The 11,048-nt window shown below is 59.6% G+C and overlaps 1 protein-coding gene across 1 annotated transcript; it reads right to left on the bottom strand.

The window, feature by feature from the left end:
* On the bottom strand, positions 1 to 3,035 carry LIMD2 (LIM domain containing 2). Its single transcript, XM_057422004.1, has 4 exons — positions 2,944 to 3,035; positions 1,415 to 1,459; positions 669 to 808; positions 1 to 273 (listed from the first exon to the last, which is right to left on the bottom strand). Exons 1-4 carry the CDS (start codon positions 2,983 to 2,985, stop codon positions 114 to 116), a joined length of 387 nt encoding a protein of 128 aa, XP_057277987.1. The 5' UTR covers positions 2,986 to 3,035; the 3' UTR covers positions 1 to 113.
* Positions 3,036 to 11,048: the final 8,013 nt, after the last annotated feature.

Raw genomic sequence — 11,048 nt, 5'->3', positions numbered from 1 at the left:
CTGTGCTGCCTCCCACCCTCACCACCCTTGGGTCCCCTTTGCTTTACATCAGCTCAGTTAGCGCCCGGCTCGGCACCGTTCCGGTGCTCCAGGGAGGGCTGAGCAGGCCCCGCTCACGCCGACTTGGTCCCACTCTCCACCTCCTTGTGCACCCACAGCTCCTTGTGCTGCTTGCGCCCGAAGCCCTCGTCGTAGTTGCCTTTACTCTTGAAGAGCTGCTGGAAGTGGGGCTTGCAGTAGAATTCGCCGTGGAGCGCCGCGTAGCTGCCCAGGCTGGGGAAGGAGAGCAGGGTTAGCTGGGACTGGGGAGACCTTAGAGCAGCTCCAGTGCCTAAGGGGGCTGCAAGAAACCTGGAGAGGGGCTATGGACAGGGGATGTAGGGCTGGGATCAGCCTGGTGTGGTGGAAGGTGTCCCTGCCTGTGCCAGGAGGTTGGAACTGGATGAGCTTTAAGGTCCCTTCCAACACAAACCATCCTATGGTCCAGCTGGGACTTGGGACCAGTTGGGCACATAAGCCCTGGTTTTTGCTGTGATGAATGTGTTGGGGATCACATGAACGTGATGGGTGGACTGTTTGGAGAGGCCTCCCCCATCCATGGGTACCCCATTGCCATCCATCCACCCCTCCAACAGCAAGCACCATGGCCGCATCCCGCTCAGGCTCACCTGAGCTTGGTGTGGCAGTGCTTGCAGCAGAAGCAGGCGTTGTGGAAGACGAACTTATCGGCCACGAGCCGCTCCATGGGGTACACGGTTTTCTGGCAGGCAGTGCACATCTCCTTCACTTGTGCCTTCAGGCTGAAGGACTGCGGAGGGGAGAGCGAAGGGAGAGAGGATGAGGAAGGAATTTGGGGTATCCTGTGCCTGGCTTCCCCCACAGCCTCTTCCTTGATATCCACACTGCCATTGGGTGAGGTATTGGGCTTGTTCAGCCTGGAGAAGAGAAGGCTCCTGAAGGGGAGTCCTTAGAGCAGCTCCAGTGCCTGAAGGGACTGCAGGAAACCTGGAGAGGGGCTTGGGACAAGGGATGTAGGGACAGGCCAAGGGGAATGGCTTTAACCTGCCAGAGGGGAGACTGAGATGAGCTCTTAGGCAGAAGCTCTTCCCTGTGAGGGTGCTGAGGCGCTGGCACAGGGTGCCCAGAGAAGCTGTGGCTGCCCCATCCCTGGCAGTGTTCAAGGCCAGGTTGGACACAGGGGCTTGGAGCAAGCTGCTCTAGTGGAAGGGTCCCTGCCCGTGGCAGGGGGTGGAACCGAATGAACTGAAGGTCCCTTCCATCCCAAACCATTCTACCGTTCTGTGTGAGGCATCCCCATCTCCCATCACCCTCCCTGTGCTGCACCGCTGCTGAATGATAGGATGGGGTTTGGTCCTTCCCTCCTTGCAGTGGAGGATGCGGTAATCGCAGGTACCTTGGAGCGCTGCACGGTGCTGCCTCCTGAGCTGTTCTTTGCCTCCTGCCAAGGGAAGGAGAAGAGAATCAGGATGAAAGCCAGCACTGAGAAGCCTGGCGCTGAGCTGTGCTGGAGGAGGAGCAGCAGAGGATGGGGACAGGCAGGACCTGGCTGTCCCTGCATGGTGGCTGTCTCTGGATTCAGTTGCCAAGGCCATGCCGTCCTCATGCCCAGCTGGGCCGCCCCTCGCTCTCAGGGAGCTCTTGTGCTGGTTCCCCTCAGCAGCTGTGTTGTTTCTGAGCCCCGTTATCAGCCCATCACCACGGGACATCCTGCACCACGGCTGAGATGGAAAAGGCCCTGGAGTCCCTGCAGGCCCTTGCATCCATCCATGTCCATGGTGGATGCAGGAGGGATGGGGGGCATGGATGGAGGAGCAGTAGGGCAGAGCTCCAAGGGCTGAGATGCCCTCAGTGCACGTTCTCCCATCTGCAGCAGCTCGTCCCAAATCACCCCTGCCCCTGCCCTTCACTTTCCCCACACTCCTGCACCCTCCCAAGCTGTTTGTGCACCCACTGGGTCCCTGCCAACCGTGGCACGCATTGAAGCTGCCTTTGTGCTGGTGGTGATGCTCCCTTCTGTCAAACAGGAGCAAAGAGGCAAACCCACTTCCAGCAAGGACCGCCCAGGAACCACTCTGCGCTGTTTGTTCCCATCCCAGAGCATCGCCCCGCTGCCTCCTGCTCCTTCCTCTCGCTCTGCTTGGCCCCAGGCTGATTTTCCCTCCTGCTTCGTCCTTCCCCGCTGTTTCTCCTCTGTATTTTGGGAATCGCTGGTGTGGAGGCGCAGGAAGCTCTCACTTCCCTGCGCTGCCTCCTCAGACGTTTCCCAGCTGCTCCCATTGACTGAGGTCAGGGATGCTGGTTTCCCTCTCCTTCCCTCGAGGAAGGATGAGCCAAAGTCAACAAGGGGGACACGGGCAGCGGGGACACTCGGGCCGTGTAAAACCGGTTGCATCCCTTGGCACTGGGAAGGCAGCCGCAGGTGCTCTCCTGGGGTTGGGGTTTCATGCGCCGCTTCCCGAGCTAAGGAAAGCGCTGCCTCGTTGGAGCTGGACACATCCGTTCCCAAGGCTCCAGCGATCCACTGCTGCTCATCACTTCTGGGCAGCCTCCTGGCTCCGAGCAGGCAGCGCTATCTGCTTAATATCTGCTGTGTGCTCCCGCGGGGAAAGGGCCGTATCCTGTCCCAGCAGGACGCGTTCTGGAGCCCGTCTGGTTTCCATCCCCAAGCCCGAGCAGCCTCCCGTGCTCCCAATTGTGCTCTTGGAAAGCCATGGAAACACAAACAAACAGAGAACAAGGGAGCAGGGTGAGGAGCAAGGGGATGGGCTCAGCAAACAGCACCTTCTGCTGGAACATTCCTGCCCCCCGTCCTGGGGGGGGCGAGAAGCAGCGGCTGTGCCTTTGATCACCCTAAAACATCCGGAATAGAGCTTCTATCCACAGCACCCCCGCAGGCCAAACCCCATGCAAACCCCTACGTACATGAGCTGGGGGGGAGCTGGGGGGTCCCGTGGCCTGGAACATGGTTCCTTGCCCTCCTCCGTCTGTTTAATCCTGAGCTTGGTGTCCGGGGGCGATGTGCCCTGCGGAGACGCCCGAGACGAGCCTCTTGCAACACCTGGAAAGGAAACGGCAAGAGGAGCAGGGCTGGTTTCATCACCCCGAGGGCCGGTGTGCAATGGTGATGTGCTCAGTGCTTCCTCCATGGGCTCCCTGCAGCCTCTTGCGTTGCTGGAGGGAGCCAGGAGCTGGAGGCACACGAGGCTGGATGTGGGCAGGAGGTGCAGGTCATAGGAAGCTGGAAGGTGATGTGGGCACCGGGCTCCGTACCCATAGTCCTGCAGCCATAGAATGGTTTGGGATGGAAGGGACCTTCAAAGCTCATCCCGTCCTGCAGTGAGCAGGGACATCTTTAACTGGATCAGAGCCACGTCCAGCCCAGCCTTGGACGTCTCCACTACCTCCTAGGGCAACCTGTGCTGTTACCACCCTCACTGTGAAAACGTTTCTTCCTCACGTCCAGCCTGAACCTCCCTCTTTTAGTTTAGAACCATCACCCTCCTCTAGGCCCATACGAAGATACTGGGCAGGACGACGGTGATGGAAACACGAGTAGAAGGGGATGTGCTGGCTTCTGCTCACATGTGGAAGGGGATTGGTCCTGGAGCAGCGTTAACACAGCACAGGAAAGAGAAAAGGCAAACAAAACCCCAAGCAGCATCGCAAGTAACCCCTTTTGGTAGTAACTGCTTGGAGAGGCGCCGCAGGGGGGTTCCCCCATTGCCCTCGCCTTCAAAACACCCAGAAAAGATGAGGCTTGAAGAGCCCCGGTTTGCTCGTGCAAGAGCTGCGGGGTTGAGCAAACGATGCTGAGGGAGGCGCAGAGCAAGGGGAAGGTGAAGGAATGGTGGGGACGTGCTGGGGGCTGCACACCCCTCATCCCACCCCCCATCCGCCCCCCCGAGCGCTCAGCTCAGCACAACCTCCCTCACCCTGCGGTCGCGTTGTTGTTTCCTGTGTGCTGCAGGGGGTGGCAGGCACAGGAGGGTGCTGGGGCCCAGGGCAGAGCTGGCCCGGGAGCAGAGCCCCCATCCCATGGGCCTCGTGCCTCCGGGCTCTGGCTGGTCCCTAGAGCCCAACGCAGACCCCAAGGGGAGCTTGGGGCACCCAGAGAGCTTGGTGTCCTGCCTCACACGCTCTGATGTGGGTGCAGAACCCTCCCCCTTCGCCCCTGCCTTTGCCACAAGCACTTCTCCACCCCCAGCTTCCCTCCTCTTCCCTTGCACCTCATCTTCCTCCCCTCTCCCAGCCCCTCAGTTTCCCCACTCTCTCCATCAGCCCTTCCCCATCCGCACACACAGGCTCCTTCCACCTCTTCATCCCTTTGCTTCTCTTCCCCAAACCCCGTTCCCTTCCACGCCATCCCACCCCATGGCTTGACGTTCCCCACCCAGCCCCATCCTCCCACTCTCCCTTCTCTTAACACCCCCCTGTGCACGTACCCGCTGTGCTCTCCCAGCCTTCGGTTCAAGCGAGCGGTCCCCTCCGTGTAGCTGCTTGTGAGTAGTTGCTGAATGTCCTTCCTGCCCAAGGGCACGAGGAAGGAGCAGAAATCTCAAGGGGGAAGGCTGTGCTGAAGCGATAAGGGGAAACAACAAGTTAGAAACCACACCAGGAGGCTCTCAGTGCTCTTCCAAGGGGGCATTCGTGCGCTCGGGGTGGGATCTGAGCCCAAGGCAGTCCCCATCAGCACAGGAGCCCCAGTGGCCCAGGCTTTGCTTAAGGACACGGGGCCCCGGTGGTGGCACGGAGCCTTCACAAGTGCTGGGGTGCAGAGAGCACCTGGGGCAAAGCAGGAAAGCCACGTCCAGGTCTCCACAGTGGAGGCTGGCACCGTAACTGCTACACCCGACTTCTCTAAGCCTCTATTCCCTAAGGCTCTTGGCCATCGACACAGCCTGGGAAGAGCAGGACCGAGTGTCCTCTCCTGGGCAATTCCCAGGATATGGCTCAGGACGAGGTGAGATCCCCTTGGTTCTTCCTGCCCCTCCTGGGAGCATCTGATGGCTTGTGTGGACCGAAATACCCCTTTGTCCAAAGGGAGCTGGGCTTGCTGCAGCGGAAGGAGGTTGGAACGAGATGATCTTCAGATGGTCCCCTCCAACCCCTTCTGTCTGTGACGATTCTGAGCCAGGACTTGGGGCCTGGAGCTTGTCTGTGTGAGAGCAGGCGCAGCTCCCGCTCAGCACCCACCGGGGCAGTTTGGGGATGTTCATCCCAGGAGCTCTCAGTCGCACGGCTCCAGCCCCACGGCCCCTCGGAAAGCCGATGGGTTTCCGGCACAGGAAAGCAGCGCGACTGCAGAGGGAGAGAGGCCCCTCGCTGCCATCTGGTTCCCATTAGCAGCCCTGTGAAGTGTGAGGTTACTGCTGGGATCACTGCACCATTGCAAGAGGCTTTCCCAAAGGCAAAGCGCGGGGTGGGGGGAATCTGGGCCCCTTCCTCCTCCATCCTGGGAGCAAGGAGAGCTTCGGGCTGTGGCTTCAGCTGATGGCTGCGGGGACCCAGGGCAGGTCCCTGTCGGCTTGGCACGGGAGGAGCGGCCAGGCCGCTTCTGGGGGCCCCGCTGCCCTGCGCGTCAGGCTGCTGCAGAGCATCCCCGGCGCACGGACCTGTCCCTGCGCCCCAGGGCACAGCCGCCTCCCACCACCCCGCCCCGTTAACCCGCTTTGCTCCACGTTCTGTGCCCGTTCAAAGGCTGCCGGTGGGCAGGAAATCTTCAGGAATAACTGTTCCTGAGGGAGCGGGGAAGAACAGGGCGGCCTTTGGCAGGGCAACAGTGGAAGTCCCACACAAGCAAAGGGGGAGCCCGGGGGAAGCCCCTTTCTCACCCCCTCTGTTCTCCCACCTTCCTCCCTGTCTCCTCTTGTCTCTCCTGAGGGAAACAAGCGTGATAGGCAAACAGCTCATGTCCCTTCCCTTCTCTTTTCAGGTTTTCCATAGTCTCTTCCATAAACCGTGCTCCACCTGGAAGCATCACCCTCTGGTTTCCAGCATTAATGCATTTCCATTGACCGTGATACCAGCACTATGTTCCTGGTTCTTCTCCCACCATAGTATTTGCCTCTCAGGGGGATTCCCCCAGAGGAATCATTCTGGATCAGTCTCTTTCAGCAGGAGAAGCCAATTCCGTTGCATCTGTTCTCATAAGGTTCCTACAGCACCGCCTTGCACGGAGGTGAGCTGGCCTGGACGCACCACACCGAAGGCGATCTCAGACCTTTGTGTTATGGTCTGAGCAGCACACAACACATCCGAACACATCTGGCCTGATGTGCTCCTCCTTTATCACCTCTGCCAGAAATCCGCACTGCTCTTTCTGCTTCATTGACCACCCTTTGCTGAGCTCCCTCCAGGCTCCAGCAGCTCCCCATGTTCCTGCCCAACTCTTCTTCAGCCTTTTTTCTCCCACCTTCCAAAGGGATTGGTACCAACTTCAGGCCTTAGCTCTCCCCCTTGGGAAGGATCCAAGTGTCCTCCTTCTGTTTGGCTGCCTCTTTCCCGTCTCCACCTAAAACAATCATCCCCATCAAGTGCTGGTCTTGAATCCAGGTTCATGAGGCCCTGTTGTTTCAGGTCACACACAAGGAAGATACTCATCCAGCTTGGCATGATCCGCGTTAAAGACTTCTGCTTCCCAGCACCATGTCTTTGAATACTCTCTCAAATCCCATTCCAGAAGCTCACCTTTAATTGCACTCCAGTTAATGGACCTGTAATTGCCTACAAATCCCTCTTTTCCCAAACGTAACCTGCCCCTGTTCTGTTGGCTCATCTCACGTGGAATATCACCAGGCTTTGGACTGGCACTTCCCATGTGGAGTAGCTCTGAGAGCTTCTACTGCTTCGCCATCAGCAGCCACAGCAGGAGCAGGAGCAATTCCTGTCCCAGGCACCCCAAAACACAGCACAGCCACATCCCATGGTCCCTGCCTCTGTACCACTGTGAAGCTGCCGTGTCCAAGTGTCCCCAAAAGCCACCAAAATCATGTTCTAGGTTAAATCTCTCAAAGGATCCCTCTTTTTGAGCTGCTCTGCCTGTTTGTCACTTCCATTCTCCCTTTTAGGACCCATGATGCCCAGAATGGGATCTGGTGCTCTGCAAGGCCGTGGGATTTCAGTGGAGCAGTGGGAAACACAAGCCCTGGAGAGGCACACTGGAGGCTGCAGAGGCTCCTTGTGTCCAGTACCTTGAGCTGGCCATCGGAGAGGGCTGTGGGCACACCAGGGGCAAGGGATGCGCATAAAGTGTGCTTCATCTTCGCTTCAGCCATCCGTTCACCCAGATCCCACGTTTTCCACCCCAGAGCTCCTGCCGACAGCAAGGTGAGCTCTGCAGCACCCCCAGATGGCGTTCCCCATTGAGGAATGACACAAATGGAAAGCAAAAGGCAGGCACCTCTGGGGGAACATCGCTGCCTGACAATGGACAACAACCCTCCTGAAGCTGAGGGTGGGCAGAAGGAACAGCAGTAACTCCATCACCGTGTAGGAGCAGGGGGTAGGTTCGTGGGACTGAAGGAAGCCAGAAGAGGAACTCCCTTCCCTAATGAGAAGCCTGGAGGGATCTTTGCTGACCAGGAAAGGTAGGAGCCTGGGTTTGAGCTGTGTGAAGATGCACCCGGTCCCTTTGCAAAGCTCTTCCTGACAGACTCTAACTGGGAACTGGCTTCTTGCAGGGCTCCCATTTAGACTGGAGCTGTTTCAGCCTAGGCTTGATGGGTTGCACTGCAATGATGTTGTCATCTACGTGCATAATGCTGCAGATGTGCTCCTCCTGGCCTTAACTGCACATCTGGGGCACCAGATGTCTCCCCTGTGCATCCCTCGCACAATGCCTTTGGGGGACAAAGCCCAGGTGCCAAGGGATGATCCAGGCTGCTGAATTAGCACGTTCTGGCAGAGCTGATGCTCCCCCCATGAACAAAACCAACAGACAGGACCTGCGAGGTGGCTGAGACGCTTTCAAGTGATCCATAGGGATCAGACAGATCAGACTGGCTCAGAACAGGGTAGTGACAGCACCAGGATGGGACTTGGGAGACCTGGGCCTGACTCACAGCTGTGCTGCTGCTGGCAGAGGGTGCTCCTTTCCCCTCAGTGATGAGCACGGAGCTGCTCTCCTTTGTGAGCCCTGGCTCTGAAGGGTTGTCAGAGCTCTGGGTGTTCGTGTTGTTATTAAACCTCCCAGTCGTGCAACAGCATCCCAAGGGAAGCAGTGAAAGCCCTGGACCTGTCCCTGGCAAGATTTAAAGCCAGGGTGAGGCAGTGGGAGACTCAGCACTGAGAATGAGCAGGCAGGAACGAACGGGGATAAGGAAGTCAGCATCTAACAGGTATTCTTCCGTCTCTGCTCTTTCTGATCAGCTTAATAACATGGATCTGTCCAGCCCCCCTCCAGCACGTACTGCAGCACACAACAAAGAGGGGGTTGCAGCCCAAAGCGGGGGCTTGAGCCCCAAAACACCGCACCCCCGATGCCCGCAGCAGCAGATCCAGCAACCTCAAGGCCTCCTCTTGCTCTTGCCACCCCGGTACCCTGCATGCGAACCTCTCGCCCCCCCAGCTCACACAGGGCACGGGGTGCTCACCCCCCGTCAGCAGCATCACTCCCAGAGCTCAGACAGCACCTCCTTGCCCCCGCCTGACCCCAGCGAGGCCACCCAGGGCCCAGAACAGCCCCCTTTGTGTGTGTGTGTCCCACCCCACATCCCCTTCCCTCCATCACCTCTGCCGAGTCCCTTTTCCCAAGCCAAGAAGTTCCCGGTGCAGCAGGGTGGGACGTGCAGGGGCTGAGCCCCCACCTGCTGGGTGGCTCCTGGCCGCCGGTGCCGCTGCCCGGGGCTCTCCTCCTCCCTCCTCTCCATCCCTTTCCCCCCACTCGCTCTCGCTTCCCCCCGCCCCAGAGCAGAGCCGGGGCTGACGATGCCCTGGCTCCGCACGCCTCGGGGTCCATCATTGTCTCCCGCTGCCTCCCGGCCCCGTTGTTCTCCGCGGGCGCAGCCTCACCGTCAGCGCGCTGCTCCCGGCGCTGCGGGCGGCTCTCGCCCCGGTCCGGGGTGGCTCCGCCGGGCTCCGGCTCTGCGCTGGTGGGGCCGGGTGTCCCCGCCGCCTTCCCCCCGCCTTGCAGAGGCCGGGCTATGGGAGCAGGAGCCGCTTCCTGCGGGCTCCCCCTGCTCCTCGCCACCCCTTTTATCGCGGGGCCGCCGCCGTGATTGGCTCTCGGCGCCGAACCGGCTTCCAGCCGCTCGCTCCTTTGTGTGAAGCCAGCCTCTAACCCCGAACCTTCCCCAGCCCCTCTCGGCCCCGGACCCCCGCAGCCCAAGAACCTTTCTTCCGTGGCCCTCCCCACCGGCACCGTGGGTGCAGTTGCCCCCCAGCTCTTGCCCGGCCTCCCCCCGTGTTCTGTGTGTGCAGATGGGCTTTGCTCAACGCTTGGGACACGGCCTTGTGCTCTCTCTGCGCGGCACTAACCTCCTTGTGTGAGGCTTCCAGCAGCATCACGGAGGATCCATCCTCCAAACTCACCCCCCCGCCAGCCCCAGGAAACTGCAGAGGAAGGGCTGTTATGAGGCAGCAGCAGGAAAGGGGGATCCCCATTCCCGCAGCTCCTCACCCCCCAGGGGGAAAACCAGAGGGTTTGGGAAGCTGGATTTACTCCATGGGGAGCACTCCATCAGGTGGTCCATAGATCTGCCAGGGCTGGTTCTCATGGGATAAGCAAAATCCCTGCTTGGATGGTAAAGGAGGCTCCTGGGATTTGGGTCGCGGTGGCTGAGGTTTGCAGGGCTGGGATCACCCCAGGAACAGGGCACAATGTGAGGAATGAACAGGTTAAAACCTGAGGGGAACCTGGAGGTTGCTTCGTACCAGCGAAGGGAGCAGCGTGGCCATGGGCAGCAGGAGGGCACAGGGACACGGGCTCTGGGGACTTCGTCTTAACCTCCCAGACTCCTCCAGTGGGAGAGGAATGGAGGCAAAATGTGCAGTGGAGAGATGGGAAGAGCTTTGATAGTGACGATGCAAGAAATGGTCTTGTCTGGGCTCCTCTGCACATTGTAGCACTGCTGGGAAGAGCCAAATGCCACTGGAGATGGCCCCAATGGCAGAGGAATTACAGACAAATTCCTTGTGTGTGGAATTTGCCTGTAATTCCCCGTGCAAAACTATGAGCAAGGAATTTATGGCAGGGTTTACCGGACAAGGAGGTGGCGCGGGTAGGATTTATCACCTCTATCACTCCGCATTGCCCAAATAGCATCCGTGATGAAAAGGCTCTCTGCCACCCAGAGCAAATACAAGAGGAATTTGAATTGATAAAATTAGCTGTTGCCAAGCAGATCCATGCCTAGCGATGGGGATGGTCACACGTATCACACAGCAGGAGACCAGCAGGGCTGCATAAGCCAGTGGCCATCTGGGCACAGGAAAGAGCATCCAAGGCATCGCCACAGTGCCCTGAAATGAGGGCAGGGGAGAGGGAAGCTGCAGCAAGGCTCCAGCTTGGCTTCGGGGAGACCTCAGAGCAGCTCCAGTGCCTAAAGGGGCTCCAGGAAACCTGGAGAGGGGCTTGGGACAAGGGCCTGTAGGGACAGGCCAAGGGGAATGGCTTTAACCTGCCAGAGGGGAGACTGAGATGAGCTCTTAGGCAGAAGCTCTTCCCTGTGAGGGTGCTGAGGCGCTGGCACAGGGTGCCCAGAGAAGCTGTGGCTGCCCCATCCCTGGCAGTGTTCAAGGCCAGGTTGGACACAGGGGCTTGGAGCAAGCTGCTCCGGTGGAAGGGGTCCCTGCCCGTGGCAGGGGTTGGAGCTGGGTGGGCTTTGAGGTCCCATCCGGAGCGTGGCTGGAGCTCATCCCAGCACCGCTTTGGGATGCAGGATGGGCGCGTTCAGAGCAGGCGCTCCCGTTGCCATGGCGACGTTGGAGACCCCTGCAGGAGGCGGAGGGGAACGGGGGCGGGGCCGCGGGACCCCCCAGTCCTCCCCTCCCGCAGGGGGCGCTGTGGCGGCTTCCCGCGAGGCGGCCGG

The sequence above is a fragment of the Pezoporus wallicus genome, unplaced genomic scaffold, assembly GCF_028554395.1.
Source record: "Pezoporus wallicus isolate ANWC-B61680 ecotype Strahan unplaced genomic scaffold, APGP_CSIRO_Pwel_v1 contig_8488, whole genome shotgun sequence".
In the NCBI taxonomy this organism is placed as follows: Eukaryota; Metazoa; Chordata; class Aves; order Psittaciformes; family Psittacidae; genus Pezoporus; species Pezoporus wallicus.
This window is presented reverse-complemented; position numbering and strand designations above follow the sequence as displayed.

Excerpts from the sequence above, each read along its gene's own strand:
- LIMD2 (XM_057422004.1), bottom strand. The coding sequence starts at position 2,985 with ATGTTCCAGGCCACGGGACCCCCCAGCTCCCCCCCAGCTCAT. Across the intron at positions 1,460-2,943 it reads CCAGCTCCCCCCCAGCTCAT|GAGGCAAAGAACAGCTCAGG; the intron begins GTACGTAGGGGT and ends TTCCCTTGGCAG. Across the intron at positions 274-668 it reads CACTGCCACACCAAGCTCAG|CCTGGGCAGCTACGCGGCGC; the intron begins GTGAGCCTGAGC and ends CTCCTTCCCCAG.